The 19,370-nt window shown below is 35.8% G+C and overlaps 1 protein-coding gene across 3 annotated transcripts; it reads right to left on the bottom strand.

Moving 5' to 3' along the window:
• Nucleotides 1–1,505: 1,505 nt before the first annotated feature.
• LOC125477114 (phospholipid-transporting ATPase 2-like) lies at nucleotides 1,506–19,300 on the bottom strand. 3 transcript variants are annotated; one of them, XM_048583975.1, is made up of 26 exons: nucleotides 19,044–19,297; nucleotides 18,695–18,892; nucleotides 18,168–18,388; nucleotides 17,427–17,640; nucleotides 15,812–15,928; nucleotides 15,152–15,244; nucleotides 14,834–15,008; nucleotides 13,979–14,145; nucleotides 13,094–13,198; nucleotides 11,863–11,960; nucleotides 11,615–11,757; nucleotides 10,307–10,403; nucleotides 10,078–10,187; nucleotides 9,833–9,997; nucleotides 8,712–8,866; nucleotides 8,484–8,564; nucleotides 8,224–8,344; nucleotides 7,401–7,507; nucleotides 6,509–6,640; nucleotides 4,730–4,883; nucleotides 3,818–3,935; nucleotides 3,491–3,664; nucleotides 3,286–3,337; nucleotides 2,945–3,072; nucleotides 2,571–2,721; nucleotides 1,506–2,129 (listed from the first exon to the last, which is right to left on the bottom strand). In XM_048583975.1, the coding sequence occupies exons 3-26, from the start codon at nucleotides 18,290–18,292 to the stop codon at nucleotides 1,791–1,793; spliced, it is 3,321 nt and encodes a 1,106-aa protein (XP_048439932.1). In that variant the 5' UTR covers nucleotides 18,293–18,388; nucleotides 18,695–18,892; nucleotides 19,044–19,297; the 3' UTR covers nucleotides 1,506–1,790. The 3 variants fall into 3 exon arrangements, with proteins under 3 accessions (XP_048439932.1, XP_048439931.1, XP_048439933.1); XM_048583974.1 differs by lacking the exon at nucleotides 18,695–18,892; XM_048583976.1 differs by lacking the exons at nucleotides 1,506–2,129; nucleotides 2,571–2,721; nucleotides 18,695–18,892 and having other exon boundaries at nucleotides 2,974–3,072; nucleotides 3,286–3,363; nucleotides 19,044–19,300.
• Between the last annotated feature and the right edge of the window lie 70 nt (nucleotides 19,301–19,370).

Raw genomic sequence — 19,370 nt, 5'->3', positions numbered from 1 at the left:
TTTTCTCTGCTCTGTACCAGTAGGGTTCGTTTGAAGAACAGCTGGGGTGGTAGGGAAATCACCCATGACCTTCTGTTTGGACTTTGGAACTTGGAATATGCATGCAACTTCTCTCTGCTCTGTACCTAAAGGAAAAAGAAAAAGAACAAGAAAATAAATGGAAAAGACATATTACTTTGCCGGACGGGTAGGGTTTGTTTGTTGCTGGATACTGGCTAGGTGCAGTGCAAACTGCAAATGCAATGGTCCTAGCGAATTTGGTCATGATTTGTCACTGACGACTTAAAATAATAAACGGGGTGGGAGTGGGGGTGGGGGCGGGGGAGCAGCCCATGCTAAAATCCAATGATCATATCTGGTTTGGGAAAGCAACTTAGGGCTACTTTGTAAGCATCAGATATGTGTTTTTTGCATGAAATATTTGAAGTATTTTTTCAGGATTCACTTAAATTTTTATTAGGAATTAGTTTCAAAAATATTTTTATTAAAAACGATTTTCGTCATTTTTAAAAGCACTTTCAAACAAGCCCTTACATGAAACAAATTGGCTGTTATTACGGGATTCTAAAATCCAATGACAGTATCTACTGTCGAAGAGCAACATGAAACAAATACGTCGTTATTGTGGCGCGTTAGTCTCATAATGCAAATTTTATCTATAACACTGTATTAATGAACTAAATTTTAAATTTACGTATAACACTATTATTAAACTAAAAGTTACCTCTATGTGATAAACTTGTTTCATACAAGTCTTTTTCATGCCTGAACGTCCAAATCTCTATTTTATTTTATTTTTGTGTAAATTAAAAAACTGTTGGGTTTAGGGACAGAAGGCCCATGCCATGCTCATGAGTAATGCTCGTGACAGAGTTTATTAGGTAACAGGTATGGCTGACACCTGTAAATCGGTTCATTTTACGTATTTAGCCACCGCGTAATGTTTCATCGATCAACTTCTCAGCAGAGACACAAACTTTTATGGTCGACAATCTTTCTGACGTTCGTGCAAACACAATTAGACGCATCAAACTTGTGAACTCATCTATTGCATTTGCAATTTATTTATTTTTCAAACTGAAAAAACACTACAAAATAATCATTGGTGGATTTTAAAACTAGACAAATCAAAATTAACCTAGGTAAGATCACATTTGGAAATTATTATAACAAATAAGTGAATATTGTAGTTACTAACCAGTAGAGGGTGGGCAAATGGGTCCTGAAACCGCAGGTTGGGACGGATCAAGGCAGTTCAGGACGGGTCCACAAAATTCGCAGGTCCGGACAGGTCCAAAAATTTGGAGAAACGGGACCGTGGCCCAGACCGTTTCCACCGTTGCTAAACAAGCAAATCCATCCGTCTCCATAGTCGCTTCTAGATAAATATGATCAAATGTGTAATTCATAATTTACGGAATAATTTTCCCAATATCTTGTAAAATAGTACTGAGTTTCGACGGAATCTGTATAGCACAATGTAAAGTCTCTCGAAGAGCCATAACTTCAGCCTAAAACAACATTGTTATATCCTTCAAATACAACATAAAACCACTATTGGTAAGTATTTAGGCACGCGTTTACCTCGCCAAAAAAGTTAAAAACAAAACAATCCTAGCTCAAGTAACATAACAAAAAGGAAATGTTACTCTTTGAATTTGAAGAATGTATACTGACAGCCTATACCTGCTACATACAATGCTTGATTGACAACAAAATTGACAGTACAGTTTAACCACGGCACGAGTAATAAGTTGTGTTGATCAAACGGTGCTAAAGAATTGTACAAATCAGTTGTCCTTACAATTTCTTGTGTAATTAGACGTAGACAATCTGGACTGCGACGGAAAGAAATCGAAAGGTGCACCTGAGCCGAAAGACCTTCTAGTTGAATTTGGTGTATCTGATAGTAGAGGTTCGAAAATTGGATTTCTGTTCTTGGGTTGAGTTATCGATAACGGAGAAACATCTTTTTCTATGGTTCTGGGTTGTGGCTCAATGCTCCCAAGAGACAGGATAGGACCACCCAATCGTTCTGCCTGCTGTAGCGTATTGATTTTGCTTGGCGTGTACGTATACCTGAAGTACTTCAGAGCTAGAATCGGACCCATCCCTGCTGCAACTATGAGCTGCAATGCACGAAAAGTTTCCATCAGTTTTGCATTGTAAGGATGAACCACAGGTAGCATCAAGCGTAGGGGCTTTTAGACCAGCGAGTAACCTGGCCCTCCATTCTTGATTCATAAAAGAACAATCGATAGATCAAAATCAAATCAAATCATCCGTTGGATAATACAAAGGTTATTGAGCGACCAGTGTTTCATCTCTCTGTATACTCTTCGGTGGTTCGGTATCATCCTAAAGAAGGTCCTTGCCATCAATTTACCAAAGAGAAACCACTAAACTAATACAACAGTGTACTGTTCTACAAACCACTTGGTGGTTCATAGCGGTGCCTTGCTGGAAACACCTATCCAACATGACTTACATCTGAGAAACCAATGGTGATGATATTTAAAAGGAAGCCACGCGGAACAATTAACTGTAAAGAACGGAGAATGGAAACTTACCAATATTGTCATCCAATAAGATGGCTGTCCACACAAGCGAAACATTATTGTATACATTCCCGATGTTGGAATGGCACTGAAGATCCAGTTGATGATATAGAAGGCAGCTAAATTGCCCCATATAGCAAGATGTTGCAATAGCGTAAAGGAACTGTACAAATCAAACAAAAACAGGTAGTCAGGAAAAAAAAATCAAAATCATTTTTTGTCAGAAGTTTTAGGTTTACTTTATTAACAAGAGATGACTTGAACAAATATCTAGTAATTACCAAGCAAGTCACACCTTGATTAAGAAGGATGCGTATATTTTTATCTAGAGTAATTACTTGGAAACAAGTTAGAGCTAAACGAATGCCAGCCATGATAACACTTACTTTGTCTCTAATGCCATGACAAAAGCTTGCAACCAAATACATCCGGAGAGAGCTACCATTGAAATCTCCTCCATTTCACTTTTTTCATAGGCATAGGCATGTATGCTAATCACAAACACAATAATTGCCTGAAAGCCACACCTGGTATCAGAATCGATGTAGAGAAGTAACAGGAAGAAAGTTTAAGCCAGCACTTGGATTTTCAATAAAATTTCTCAGGGTTTCGAAACATAGGCACTTCTAGCTGAACCGCTTATGAGAAGAAATGCTTTATAGAGAAGCAGTCCCAAATGGGTTCTTAAATGCGATTACTAAAGTGATTTCAATGGATGAGCACTCACATGGAAAAGGGATCGCCCAAACCATCCAGCAAATGTGCTAGGGTTCAGAAGCCTGTTTCAAGAACATCAGAAAGTTCACTATAATGACAAATAGAAAGTATAACTAAGCTCAGAGAGCAGATGGCCCGCTGCAGTGTCAAGTGAAAAAGGTCTTGCACATATGAATTGTAAACAGAACAAGGATAATGCAGCTTAAAAACCATACCTCCCCGCTTGGCAGTAAAATAAAATTTGTGGATGCTGCATCACAGTATCCTCACTGAGATCTTTGTCAAGAACACTGACTAGAACAGGAATACTGGTGTAGAAAACATTATAAGCCATCAAGCTAACAGAATTGAAAAGACTGGTTCCAGAAACACCTGAAACAAAAGAGAAACTGGCAGTGTTCCAATGTCAGTATAACAGATAATAGTGATGATCCTGATGACGAAGAAAAGGTACCAGGAAAGATCAAACAACAAATGCTATCAGAACGAGCTGGAATTGAGAATCAGCTATAAAATGAGAAACATTGTCCATGGAAACTCACAAAATTTGGATGAAACATATCACCAGGGATTTATAAAAGGAGTACTGGGACAAAAATGTTGTACGATTGTACGAGTAACGCCCATGCACAAGTATTAATCTTTTCAGAAACCGAAACCCTGCAAGCCAGGAGAAGCAGTCATATAGTCAGGGACTTGCAAATACATACATACATATATATTGAGACAAGAAACATAATTACAATTACAACATTAATAAAGCACTCAAAATGGACAAAAATATGATCTCCTTCGTAGGTTATGCTCATCCTAGAATTAACCAGGCATGTGCCTTGTATTTCTTTTGTAAGAAAAGAGAAATTTATTGAAGATGAGAAGAGAATTGCACACCAAATTGATGCAAGCTAAACCAGTCTAAAACGGCAGAACAATCCAAATGAACCAAACTAAAAGGAACGTCCTTAAAATGCTTAGTCAAGGAAGCCAAAAGGAAAGCCAGAAATCTCTTCCTGTCCCACAGAGATAACCTTGAAGATTTCTGTTTTCATCCTATGCAACCCTAATTAACATGATAGCACAGTACCAAAGAGAGGCAACTGTTTTCTCAACTCCACCAGAAAAAGTTTAGACAGCAAAAAAAAAAAAACCTGAACTTGGTGGGTGGCCTCACTTTCCATATTAACTTCCAAGGACAGAAAGAAAGAGCTTTGAAATTTCAAAAATGGAAACAGAAAAGGACTTTCAAGAAAACACCCTGAACATCCCAATGTTTAATACAGGACAAGAGGGTTTGGAGGAGTTATTTCTAAGTACATAAATATTTAACATCACGCAAAAGTTGGCCAAACTTAATAACCTAAACCATATTCTAGCAATATAAGCAGAACAAAGTACATCTGATGATTTTTAGTCTGCAGAAAACACATGCACACACACAGTTGTCATGAACTTACTCCCAATACTATAATCAGCTGCTCTAGCTGCTTGCAGTCCTTCTCTACCACTGATGCCAACCCCAATGTCTGCTTGTTGTATCATCCTCACATCATTTCCACCATCCCCAATAGCCAATGTTCTATAGTCACATGATTTTAAAATCTCCACAAGCTGCAAAATATAAGCATCACATAAATCAAATTGTCTTCCAATATATCCTACACCACTACACAGAATCGCCCAGATATATATCATATACCAGGGAGTTGCATCATATGATTAAGGAACATGAATTACTCAAATGACACGTATTGCTTTATATTAAATACACAGCCTCTACAAATGCAGAAAAACATTGATAGTTTCAAAGAATCTCTGTTTAGTTAGCATCTCTACCAAATAGAAATGTATGTCACCAGCATAATCCAGATGCCTCTTCAGACCATTTAAAGAAATGGATGCATAAAGTTAATTCGCAGCAACTTTAAACATTAGTTAGATGGATGTATAGGCTATCCCCTATGGTTGTTATTATATCAAGCATATAGAGCATTTGGAAGCACATGCAGATAGAGTTAATTTTACTAGCTTAATATAATGAAAATTGGATAAGCTAATGTACCCAAAAAACTGACACGAGGTGAAGTAAAAGGTAGGAATGACAGACCTTGGGCTAGCTCGTTTCCATTTAGTATAAGTTAGAGTTACTAGCTTCCTAGAACAGGACTTTGTTCATTAGGAAACCTATTAACAGTGCAGTGTCTACAAAGGTAAAGATCAACATTTAGCGTATTACAGGTTCCTATCCAAGACTAGTATCATTTGATGACTCCATGTGAATTGCCGTAAAAATTAATGTGTATGGCAATTTGCCAAACGGAGTACCGAAAGTTTCACAAGGGAACTGAAGCAGGCTCACATGAGATAAATGATTTTTCAAAAAAGCTATGTTGCACAGATCTGTGGTACGCACTAAGAGACACAGTACATGGTGATACAGAATATCTCCAAAAATTAGGATACAGGTATGTCATGGATGCAGGAATTAATAAATAATAGATATCATTTCATATCAACTCTAAATAGATTATATTTTCTTGGAATATTTCAGTACTATTATGGTTTATATTACTTAACATCGAGTACTTAAGTGGCCTATATATTCCATATAGCCTAAGTGATAAGTGCCACCAAGGATGTTGGGAAATCATTGCTAAGAGAGGGTTGCGCTTTCCAGTCATTTGTTAGTGAAATGGTTAGTTTCACTAAAAGGAGGCCATTAGCTGATGTTTTACAGTTAGGTCACAGGACCTCATCTTCTTCCACAGTATGCCGTGAGTATTTGATATGGATAGGCCATGTATGGAGGCTGTATCCATATCGAATACTCACCGTGGCTAAGTTTTCATCCCTTTAACATAGCTAAAGAGGTTCCATGGAAGAAATATATCTCCAAGGTCAAGTAACATTTTCCATTTCCCCTTTTTTTTCACAGCAGTTATTCAATGTATTCTCTTGGATACACTGGAGAGTTGGAAAGCAAACTGTATCCAGCCAGGGATGGGCATAAGTTAACTCGTAAGCTATCGAGGGTATTGATAATCCAGGTCTTATTGCATATTTTTCTTGCATGGGAGCCTTCCCTGTCATAACTGAGGAAAAGGCACATAGCTATCTAAAAAAAAATAAAAGTAATTAACACACCTGAAATTCTGCATTTAGAGGGATCAAGCTTGAAGAAAAAAGATTGATACAAGAAAACTGAAATTATTTATAAAAATAAATCTAAAGAACACCTGAGCTTTTTGTGATGGCGTCACACGACAACATATAGCAGTCCTTGACAGTATTGCTAATTCAGTAAAAGCTTTCCGATAATGCTTAAGTGCAATTTCAAGAGACCAGCCATCTATGGCAAATGCCACATCCTGTTGAAGGAAATTATAAAGAATTACAAATTTACAAGTGGGAGACCAAGAGAAAGAATTATCAGTGCACAGTGAGAGAGAGAGAGAGAGAGAGAGAGTCAATGTTTATGCTATCAGACTAAATCTCGAGGAGACATTCAGGCAACAGTCAGCAGTTCAAAGGACCAGATTCAGTCTGACAATATATATGTGTGTGTGTGTGTGTGTGTGTGTGTGTACGCGCCCAATGTAATGCAGGTATTTTACATAAGTTAAAATGATAAAACAGAAAGTTTCCTATTCAATCACCTGCACTACCTGTCAATGTAGAAAAGCAGAATAATCACAACAAATCTAGTATGGTAAAACTAATTACACACTCAGGATTCCGATTTTCTCATAGACTACCTCATTTCTGTCCCCAGCCAGCCAAAGAAACAGGAAACAAAACACTTTTGAGAATACATAACAATGTCTTTGAAAAATAGAATCATACAATTTTCAAATAAATTATTAGATCCAAATCCAGTTCAAGTATCTTTATTTCCCGGGAGAAACACAAGTTTTATTAAGAAACCACAGAAGGAACTACAAGAAACATGGACAGGCAGTCCATCAGACCCTAAAACAACAGAGAAAATCTCCATGCTCAATTATATTTCATATGACCACAAACTTTTTATCAATATTATAGAAATAAAATAGCTTTCAAAAGTCACAAAAAGGCAGGGGAATCCACAAATAAATTTGAGTTTGTAATGGTTAAGTGTAAAAGCTGTACCTTAGGTTCTGAAGTCGTTATCCTCATTGTAAGTAAAACTCTCTCTAAACTTCTACGCACTTCATCTTCAGTTTTGCCATCAATTAACAAAAGCTGACCTTTCGGCTCTGTCCAGTGATTGGTTGATTGATTGATTGAGTGAGAGAGAGGATGAAGAACCAAAGATTAATGGTGGAAAGAATATGGAAAAGCACGAAACAAAATTTCTTGAGAAGCTTGGGTATTGATTCATTCCAAGCAGAGTTTTAAGAAGCAATATAATCCAAGTCCAATTTAAATTAAATATAGAACCACTAAGTACAACATAAACCAAGTAATTAAAAATGTGTGTATGTATATATATTCGTTCAAAATGAGCAGAACAGCATCAATTCCGTTCACCTTAAACAAAGTTGACAAAAATAAGGCAAATTTGAAACTAAATCAGCATAAAAATAATCATGCACGCAAAAATCTTTAAGAACTCATGCATAAGGTATTTTCTTGTCAGTGACACCTCAGTTTCATCAATTAAGTACATTCAGTATTTAACTATTTATAGGGTATAGACATACAAAAAGAGAATCTTATTGAGCGTGCAAAAATATTCTTGTCCACGTGACAAAGTAGATGCAAAAATAATTGAGAGATTAAAATATGAATCACAGGCAAAGCATCATAACAAGATAGTTATAGTGTTATACAACTCTCTCTTACTGCTTCAAATCAGCTAAAAAAGCCTTACTCATTCATAGACAGGTTTGTCACAACATGTATGTAACTAAAATGGACAAAGTGCGCACAAACATCATACAAAAACTGATCCAAGAGATATTGCAACTACCAGGGGAAATGAAATTGCACAAAAGAGCAATCTGTATCGCAGTATTCTGCTTGTCTCCAGTCAGCATCCAAAAATTTATGCCAGCTTTTCTCAACGTCTCAATTGTCTCTGGTACACCATCCTGAAATTTATATACCGACAACATGACAAGTTAGGTATCCAGAAACTACCAGGAATTCAACACTCTATAGACAATCAGCAGAAATTTGAGCAAACCTACATCTAATAAATAATTTTCACAGTTCTATGGAGACATTCACCTGTAGGCGATCCTCTATTGCAGTAACTCCAAGAATTTCAAAGTCATGCTCTAATCTTTGACAGACCTCAGCAATTCTCCACTGCAAAAATAGTTGAGTTAAAATATATAGACGCAAATAATTTCCACGTCTGTGTATCAGTGTAAGTACCTACCAATTACAATTGTAATGGACAAAAGTAGATTTGAGCAAATACTGTTAGGAAAACATATACGATATTTACTTTACCTCCCTGTCAACTAATGTGCTGCTAGCCTCTTTGAACATCAAAGACCATTCTTGATATTCTTCTTCTTTTAGTTCACGCCAAGCTAGACATAGAGTACGTAGTCCTAATTGAGCATATTGGTCAACAGCTTCAACAAATGTCCTTGTTTGCTGTCCTGAGGTATATAATTGGGATTATTGAAAGCCAATGTAACTGGTATACGCATTCATTAACAGAAAAATTTCAAGTAGATGCCAAAGTAAGACTATTCTCTTTCCGTTATTAAGAAGAGACAAACTTTAGTAAAGAACTACAGACCACTTTCAATAAGAAAAAAAACATTCTAACTAACAACAGAATACACATTATTCAAGGAAAAACTAAACCAAAATAAACAAATTAAAAGCAATATCATGTCACCACAGCTAGCAAACCCAACATAATAGACGAATAAGGAATCGCCCCAAAACCAATGCCCACAATGCTGACGAAAATCTAACATGATTCCAAACATCTTCCACACCTACCCTATTGTAATCCTCAGAACTATCACATTTCCTCGGTCAAATTCATCCAAAGATTGCAAACACCAAACCACCCCACTACCTCTCTTTCCCCAAAGCCTTGAACTGAATGCTCAACTAATTGAACACCAATTTGGAATGAACCAGAACTCATAAATTCCCTTAAACAGCTTCACGAAAAAAAAAAAGAAAAAGGAAAATGAGGCAGTTGAGAAACACTTGATTTCCCCATTACCCACACAAACTTGCAGCAACTTAAATTGATGCATAGACTTGAGACATATCATTCCCCTTTACTAACCACCCTATAGCAGACTATTCTAAGCACTATAGTTAACAATAGACAATCAAAAGCCACAACTGAAACCCTGACACTAGGAAAACATATAATCCACATACATTCTGGCAGAGGGCAAGTCCAATTATAAGAATCAACACCTAATGTGAATGACTGTCAGTTTTCACCAAATCTGAAATCTGAGTCATGGATGGCATCCTATACATTATTTTTCTATTGCCACCCTTTCTGGAAAAGCAGTAAGTGGCAGCAGTAAGCAGGGCTCTCTTATATATGCATACTATAAAGTATAAACACAATAAAAATAAAAAACTATTACCAGCACATGCCAAAGGGAGAATTGCTTCATCTGCTCCTTTTGACAAGAGGATAATCCTGCCATTTTGGCAATCCTTCACCACTACTGACATTCTTTTCCTGTCAGAAGTGAACTCCAGAATTTCCAAGGCTTCATATTGAATTGTTGAAGCATGAAACTTGATCTCTGCAATTTATAGGTGGAAAATATATCATCTTTCCTACAATTAGAACCAATTTATTATTACTATAGCCAAAGTACTTTACCAAGAGTATTTGAATTTTTATTGACAAAAACCATATGCAGCTGAGCAGCAGCATGAACAAGAGCATCCTCATCTTGAGATTGTGCCTTGTACAAGATACTTCCACTTTTGCTACAAACAACAGAAAAATGTACAAGAAAGATTTTTACTGACAGGGTGCTAACGCACATAAAAAATTATTATCTGATACTTTTGTTTCAAACACAAAGGCCACATTATGGGAAGTTTACCTCTGAATAGGTACCACTGTATTACATATTGCCATAACTGTAAGGAAACGTATAACATCAGAAGAGCCACCGGCGACAGCATTTATGAGCTCCTCATCTGCATTACAAAGGATTGAATACATCAGAAACTGAAGTTCATAAAATATTCTGCAAATCCGAAAGAGCTCACAAAAATCTGTCACAAAAACAAGTCCAACTCAATCAATAATTTCACACCTAAAGTAACCATAAATCAGCAATAAGAATCCCCCATATTTGTAACAGAATATGCTTCATTGCACTTAATGTTCACTTAGATTGGTTGATAGTGGCCTAACAAAGCAACAATTTCAAAATCCAACTACAAGCGACACTTCAACCAAAAGGAAAGAAAATGGTGTAATGTAACTAATCTTTATATAACACTATCAGAAGGTTGCCTTACTAGATTTGCATAGCAATGATTGGGTGCAATTATAATGGAAGAGCCACATTCTTTAGGCGGCTTTGTCTAATATTTTATTTCAGCTTCCCAGTGACTCGATGATGGCACATGGAGAGCTGTGCTTTTAATATTAAGTATTGGAAGAAACTCATGCCCTACATAACTTGATTAAGCGCCCTTTGTTGTTCAGAATGAATGGTTTCGTTTTTGTAATTTTCTGAAGTCTGAATTCTTTTAGAATACTCTTTTCTTGAATATCATTCAATGCCTATGGTACCCCTCTTCAAATACTACTAATTCACCTGCCATTACTTCATCATTGATGTTACCTACCAAATAAAAGGCCTGCTCAGGAAGGCCGTCTAATTCTACGTTTGGACGCAATGATAAAGGAATACCCGGAAACACATTTACAATTTATATATAAATTTAAAAAGTTTGTTCTTACAAGGAAAAACCTGTTGATTCAGCTGATTTGTCTGTCAAGGCATATACAAGTGGCTCATATTTGAAAGGAAAATGTAATCACTTAGCTGTCCCATGATCGGAAAAAAGAAAGATTTATTTATATACAATAATCCTAGAGGCACCAACATTTATCTCAACCTTTTAAATCCCAACTGATGTGGCAGAATTTTATTGTGTTTGGGCCACTTTGAACCTCATTTACGTATGACCAGTTAGGTGTCACAGTATTACTCGTAGAGAATTCCTGCATTAACTTTGATCTCTGCAATTTATTAGTTGGTGGCCAAGTATTACTCATAGTTATTTTTTGTTAATCTCCTGTGTAGTGTAGAGGTTTAAAATACAATAAACTGAGTGTGAAATAAAATAGACAGGACAGCAAGGAAAGTTGCATAAGTAGAGAGTTAGAACCAAACCTTTCAAGGCATTCCCATTTTCATTGCCATAGAAAATTCCATTGATACAACATCTTCTAAATATCATTCTATTTTCGGTTAAGGTACCGGTTTTGTCGGTCAAAATGTACTCTACTTGTCCCAGGTCTTCACTTATTGCTGTGCTGCCACATACAGCACACACATCTTATATACACTAATCAATATAAATTGATTCTTTCAAGAAAGAAATGGATGTCTTTGCTTCTTTAAATACCACTTCAACTTACTTTGTTGCATGGGCTGGAGTACTCGTTTCTCTGTCAATCATTTCATTATCCCAATCAATAAACTTCGCATACAAGCCCTTCACAAGGTCGAGAGATACCTTTGAGAATAAAAAGCATTTCATTATTTTAAACGTTAGAATGCAGTCCCCAAAACTGACCAGCAAAACTTTATGACTATTCCAGAGTTCCTATAAAGAACAAAGATTTAAATGCTGCCACAATAAGTATCATGATCACCTTTATGGTTAACGCATCCTGACTAAGAGATGACAGGCCGCCCGCCTCTTATTCAAACTTAATGCAGGAATTCTTTAAATAAAATTTGCCGTAATAAATTCAAACTAACAGCTACAGTTCTCTAGAGTTGATAATATTTTTCAGTTCAGATATGCTTCAATTATTATAAAATACAAAACCCTAGATCAAAATGTACTTTTTGAAATGATTTGATCTCCATATATTTAAAATGACAAACAAACCAAAATAACCTTCAGATATATATCTGTATATAGTATTATATTTGAATCTGTTTTTCTAGTTTTCATTTTCTTATAAATATTTGTTTGATAAGAAATTGATCCTGGGTGTCATAGTAGCCATTCTTGTATGCAATGCAGGATGAAAATCGGCATTTCCAATGTAATATGTGGGATTTGGATTTTGCAAATTTCATAAGAACAGGGATGCGCATGCGAATTGTAATTCTGCCCGGTTTGTCCAACAAAAATAAAAAGTTCATCATTTTTTAACAATTAACTGTTCCACCCTGGATAAGTGCAAAGAAAGTATATCTTTACAAAATCATTTACTTCCTTCACTCTATGTATTAAGGGTTGGAATTGAAAAATTCTTCTAAAAACATTTCCTCTTCCCCAATAACATGTTGGAAGATGATGGTACTTTATTTACTGTTTTGAAGACTTTATTTCCGAACATGAGAGGAGACCATATCAATACAATGATAATTCTAAAGATAGTTAAAAGTAAGGTTGAGAAACAGAAACAGACACAGACTCACAGAAAGGATCTGAGTCCAAATAAAAATCATTTTTAGCAATAAAAGAGCAGAGTTTTAGTAACTGAAGATCTTATAAAAAGTCTCAAGATTTAAAAAAAAAATGTTATCTTCCAAAATAGGCCTTGACTGAATATCAAAGAATGAGAATCATGCAAAACCATAAGGCGACATTGTAGTCAACAAAAACAATCAGCACAATATTCACAAGCTTACCTTAATTGATATGGGTATCATGATGGAACAAAGTAGTTCAAATCGAAGAGGGATTACTAATAGTTCGTACCACGGACCTTCCTCTGGATATAGAACATACCATTGCTGAAAAAAGAACAAAAAAATAAAAGAAATTGGGCTTATGCTTGATATAAGATTCAATAATTAATAAGGCAAAAGAAACCACAAAAAACCCAATAACATCTGAGTAGTGTCAAATAGACAGAAATGAGCTTAAGAAACCAATGCACACATATAAGTAATATTTCACAACTTTGAAGTTATTTTTCATATTTAAAAATGCATAATACTTGTTTTTTATTAGAAACAAATATTTATTTGAAAGCTATATATGAAAGTACAGCAAAATGCGGACAAGATGTCAACTGAAATCATACAGCATCCATAACTTGGCAAGAGGCTTGTAGCTCAAGTGGTTATGAGCATTTACCCATGCACCCAAGGTCCTGCGTTCTATTTTTCCCCTCCCCCACTATCGGTTGTATATTAAAAAAGCATTCATAACCTGACAGCTTCTAAGACCACCAAATCCAGTTTCAGTTAATCTGAAAACTAAAACAAAACAGCTAGAAGGGCTATTAATCTTAAGATACCACCACCCAAGATCATGGTACATCCCAAAATTCTGATCAAAAGAATCCGACAATGATGCACAGAAACAAACTTTTTCCCATGATCCTCCACTTCCATAATCCCTGTAGTTAATTTGCTTGCAGTGGCCGTAGAGTCCTCACTATCATTATAGTCTTTATTCGCATGATATTATGCACCTCAGGAAAAAACGTAAACACAATTCCAGCATCAAAAATAGTTTGAATACTTGGACAATTGAAGAAAAATGCAAGCTTTCACGCTTCGACATACCTTCCTTGCTTCTGTATCCTTCCATACATTACCAGCAATGCCTAGAACCATCACCACCACTATTTGGAAAACAAATATAGCTCCAGTCAATTTGTCAATCATGGCATCAACAGCTGTAAGCTTCGGCTCAGGTATGCCCCTACTCATACCTAGCTTGGTTTCATTGCCTAAAAAGTAAAAAGGAATTACACAAGAGACATAAATGAACAATTACTTTAACTGATGACAATATCATCAGAGACATTACCATATATAACTTGTGGCATACCTACAGCCTACCTACATCAAGAATATAGATCCAAACTTCTCCCAAGAGAGAGAGAGAGAGAGAGAGAGTACAAAAATTGAATTTGGTTTTCAGGAAAGAAATCTTGAACTATTAAAAATGTTACAAAACGAGATTTATATCATTTCTTCTCTTTTCTCGAAATCCACTCAAATATTCATGATATTAATTGTGGAAAAACTAGTTCATGTGGTCAAACTCTATTGCATACTGCTCACAACTCTCCCACTAAATTGTTAAATAACTTAAAATCCAACAAGATCAACATGCAACCCGAATCCCTTTCTTTATTTTACAGTTCCAACTTACAAAAAATTAGGCAAACTTGTAACCAATAAAAAAAATGGCCCTAATAATAGAACATCAACACCAAGAATGAATGTTACCACAACCAAGAAATGATGTACTTAATGTCAAGATTGAACGAAATGTTTGTCAAATCTCAACGGCTTCACCACCCTCAATTTTGAGTAAATTGTACACCAAGAAAAAACCCAGACAAAGGACACATATAAAACAAATTAGTTTATGATTAGCTACAACTTGACATTTTGTTTATAAGTACTTGCCAGTGTACACTGCTACTCCACAGGCCCACTCTGTATTCCGCAAGTAACAAGACTGAAGTAGTGTGTTTTTTATTGTTAATGGGCACAAGTCATTATCAATAAATGGAGGAAACAACCGCAGATTTGCATCAAATCTTCTAATATCCTTATCGGGATTAGGGCACTCAATTAAACCCTGCAGATCAAACATTTTAACAAAAAAATAATCAGAAATTTGATCAAAGATGATATGACATACCAACAAAACATTTTTTCTTTTCCTAATCTTAGCAAGAAATGATGAACTTTTTATCGCTGCTTAGCAATGAGAAATCTTGCCTTAATTTTGTGCAACAATTCAAGATCTATCCCCATGCAAGCTGGGGGTATAACCCTCGTCTTCAGATCAGTCTCACCATCTAGGGCAGAAGTCTGAAAAAAATTGTCATCTTATTAGGTCCTTCAAATTCTCAAGGAAATCATATCCATAACAAAGAAAAGGAAAATCAAAACAAGTTAATAACTGAAATTGTAGGGTTGCTACCACAATTAGACTTAAGTCATTATTCAGGCAAAATCTAGACAAATAGAGTGCAACATCAGCTCGTTTTGAATTTCTTCCAATCTTGTTTTTCATGCGTTCAATGTTTAGTATAATTATGAAATATTGTGTCCACTTGGATTTTTACTATAGTATTTAACTTAATTTCATTTATACATATATAGGAAAAAGTTCTAAATGTGGACCAAAGATCAGGTTGCATTTTTTGAAATTGTGCGATCCAGGATCCAGATTCAGTCTATGTCTGTGTGCACGCATGCGCACACACACATAAATATTTATTCATATATAATATTTTTATGTAATTATATATATAAGAGATTCTCTGTGCAGGAAATCATCTCTCTACACACACACACACACATATATGTGTGCAGAGAGATAGAGAGAGAGAGAGCAATTCAGAATCAAAATCAAACAAGAAATTGAAATATTACCTCTACATAGCACAGGCCTTGTGCTTCAGAGGTGCCAATCAAAACAAGATCACATGGCACCTCATCATTCTCTCGGAGCCAAACGATGTTACCAACATGAATATCTTGTGCTTTAATCTAAGAGTAGGGGCAAACCAATGCACAAAAAATATCAAGCTGTTAGTCCAGTAAAGCCTGAGGAAAAGTAGATGACAACGTCTAATCCAAGAAGTCGTTGCATCAGACAAGACTGAGAACCAAAGATCTATTCTAAAGTAGATGACAACGTCTAATCCAAGAAGCCGTTGCATCAGACAAGACTGAGAACCAAAGATCTACTATAAGAACATAACACAAATGTAGTTATCATAAGTAAATCCTTTTTCTTATAAGTTTATGTAAATCGTATTTAGTTATATTCTATAGCATAATGGGGATGCTTGTTTCTTTTTGTTTGGTAAGTACACTTGATAAGCAATATATGTATGAATCTCTTAAACTGAATCAGCTTGGAGTTATTATTCCTATATGAAAGGGACATCCCCACCATAGATTGATCCCAATTGTAAAATCTTTCATCAGGCATTAGAAGGTAATATCAAAAATAAGGATAAAAGCACCATCCATAAGTTACAAAGAAGTGCACACCTTACAACCGCTTTCAATCTTACTAGCACTCTCTTTTCTCCCAAAATGATACAGCCTTTTGCTGGTATGGGGAGGAAATTGATTTCTTTTTCCTTCATTTTTTTCTTTTTTAGGAAAATTGTACCGATACCACCTGGACTATAAGCCCTGCTGCAAATTGCTACCTCCAAACAAAAGATGAGTAACATTGCCACGTCAAATTGTTGCAATGTCCAACCTACTACTAACACACTCCATTTTCATCTCCAACAGTTTCACTTGCTTTGCATGTGACCCTTCCCTTTAAATAAGTGTGCAATGTCAAAATAGGTTGTGCAACTTTTTGGACAAAAAAATTTGACCCGGGTGGCAATGGGGTTCGATCATTGCAAGTGGCAAATTGCAACAATGCCTACTCTTATAGTGGCAATAGTGTAAATTTCCCTTTTTTTCCTTTTATTGTCCATGAGAGTTATAGTTGGTCCTAAATGGTCTATCAATCAATTAAGTTCATGAACCAGTTTAAATGGTCTCATATGTCAGAAGACTCCCAATATAGCATGTTCACATGTTTTAGTGCATGTAGATGCACATATTCGACCAAAGAAAAAAAAAGATACACATAATTAGTCAATCATATAAACAGGATGTCCATACACACATGAATGCCTTCGGTGATTGTACTTATTGTCTAGTTTTATCAGGCATGATTCTATCTCTCATCCTTTAAGTCAGAATTTTTTTTATTTTTTATTCTTTAATAACCTTTCAAGTCAGAATCATCCACCTAGTTAGCTATAAGAAAATGTTCATTGAAACCTCATAAACAAACCAACCAATTTTTAGTAATAGCTAATGCATGAAGCAAATTAAAGAAAGTTGATTGATGCCAAGCTGTTAACCCCACTTTATTGATCGACAACAATTGTAAATTAACTTTGTTACTCTATTTAATTTCAAAAGGTAAACAAAATCAACCACAGAAAAAGAAAAGAAGAAGGTCTATTACATGTTTCTTGATGCCCTGCCTAACAACCCAAACTTCTTTCTCATTCGCCTTCTTGTCTGAGAGATATCGGTTGTAATCATCCCATGCCTCTTTTGAAGCAGAGACTGCAAAAATGAAGATAAGTGGACCCCATGTACTAGCAGGATTTACTGGAGTAATAAGTGACCATAGCTGAAGGCAAGCAATCAGCAGAAAGTACTGATTCATGAAGCGGCTGAAAACAGAGACAATATTTGTTAGAGAAAAGAATGGGTGGGGGAAATAAGGGAGTGTTCAAAACATAAGGACAATTCAAAACAAATTAGTAGAATAAATAGTAAGGAAATAGCTGCTTGTTGAACCACAACAATTTAAGTCAAGGCGACAAATTAGAAAGATTTATGCGTCTCTATAAGACTATAACATGAGACTAATTCATGCACCACAAAAGTACAAACTATCAGTGGCAAAATAGAAAAACATCACATTTTTTTTATAAATAAAAGAAACATCAAATTGTCCCAATAATCTTCATGCATGTTATGATGGATTCAAGAAAAACTTAAATACAGTAGATTCGAACAAATTGAGAGAGAGCATGCATGTTAATAGAGTGGAGGTTTTATCAGTCTAAATCTCAATGCAATGGAAATGAACTGACTGAAGTCCACCAGAACATCATATTCCAATTAAAACGTTTAAACATATACCCAACCAGAAGTTGAACGAATATAAAATCAGAAGTATCAATTCCTCAATCACCTGAATTGTTCCCATAAATTCTTTGGGAGAAAGTTCAACAGAGTATACTTTCTATTTGATATGCGATTGTCACAGTAAAGATACTGCGATGACTCGTCGTCATTGATGTAGATGTAGCGCTTCATTGTTGAACTACAAGAATATGACTTGGTTCAAATGTTCTTTCCAAGTTACCCACAGCGCTCGGCAGCATGTAGAACCTCCATACAAGACACAACCGACTGAATGCAAATATAAATTAATAAATCAGACAATGAACTAGAATATCAAATATATTGTACAAGGAACAAATACCGTGGTGGAATCTAAAGTAAGACACAAAACAAAGTATCCCAATATGACATGAGTTTAGGCAACCTAATGTGGTAACATTTTCTAGCGGCCTAGCCATTAGCTTGGTTTCCAAGAAAACCGAAAATCGCACAATGCTGATGTTTCATCCTACAAACTTCATTAAAAGCTGCTAACCTGTAATAGTGTTCAGCATTTTAAGTACACACAAAAAATAATGGTATTTAGCGGGCGACCTGGAAAAGGGAGATGAAGCCAGATTTTCCCCCACAAGTCGCCGAAATTTCTGGAAATCGGCTAAACATCACCAAAGAAATGAACCTATCGAATCAAAGAACCGTTGAAGAGAAGGAAATTTCCGAAACTTCGAAGGAAACCCATAAATTTGACTTGAAATTCACCGAAATTGAACACAAAGGAAACGGAAGACATCCCTAAAACCCAAACCCTGTCAGAGTTTGTAAATTCCAAATGAAGCAAAGTCTAAATTACAGAAATTAAGATGGCAATCCAATCCAATAACCCAGCAACAAACACTAAGGAATCAAACATTACAAAGAAATCAGTATTATTTAGAGAGAGAACCTCTGGCGAGTTATTCTGCTACTGTGAGTCGGGCAGGCATCTCTACCCAACTACCATTCAACACAGATCGGCATTGAAGACCAGAAAATCTTAGCGAATTCAGAATTCAGAAAGCTAGAGCACTCAAATCCAACAGAGACTTGTTCGTCTTCAGATCACACACTGACTCCCTCTCTGTATTTCTTTTGCTTCTGCTGCTGGGACTTTCTCATTTTTTGGTCGAAGCCGGCAGAAAGCACAATCAAAAATGTATGTTTTTTTCTGCTGTCAGGAATCGAACCCGGGTTACGTCTGCGGGTTGTTTATTCCATTAGGAGTAAATGCTTG

Source organism: the organism of the source record quoted next, unplaced genomic scaffold (assembly GCF_019419815.1).
Source record: "Pyrus x bretschneideri cultivar Hongxiangsu unplaced genomic scaffold, Pyrus_bretschneideri_v1 Contig20, whole genome shotgun sequence".
Taxonomy (NCBI): Eukaryota; Viridiplantae; Streptophyta; class Magnoliopsida; order Rosales; family Rosaceae; genus Pyrus; species Pyrus x bretschneideri.
The sequence above is the reverse complement of the archived record's forward strand: the minus strand, read 5'-3'. Positions and strand labels throughout refer to the sequence as shown.

Bases quoted from the DNA above. Each gene is read 5' to 3' on its own strand.
- LOC125477114 (XM_048583975.1), bottom strand. From the start codon at position 18,292: ATGAAGCGCTACATCTACATCAATGACGACGAGTCATCGCAGTATCTT. The intron at 11,758-11,862 runs GTAAGTTGAAGT...TGTATGTGGCAG, and splicing joins ACTCCAGCCCATGCAACAAA to CACAGCAATAAGTGAAGACC. The intron at 3,665-3,817 runs GTGAGTTTCCAT...GAACACTGCCAG, and splicing joins ATATGTTTCATCCAAATTTT to TTTCTCTTTTGTTTCAGGTG.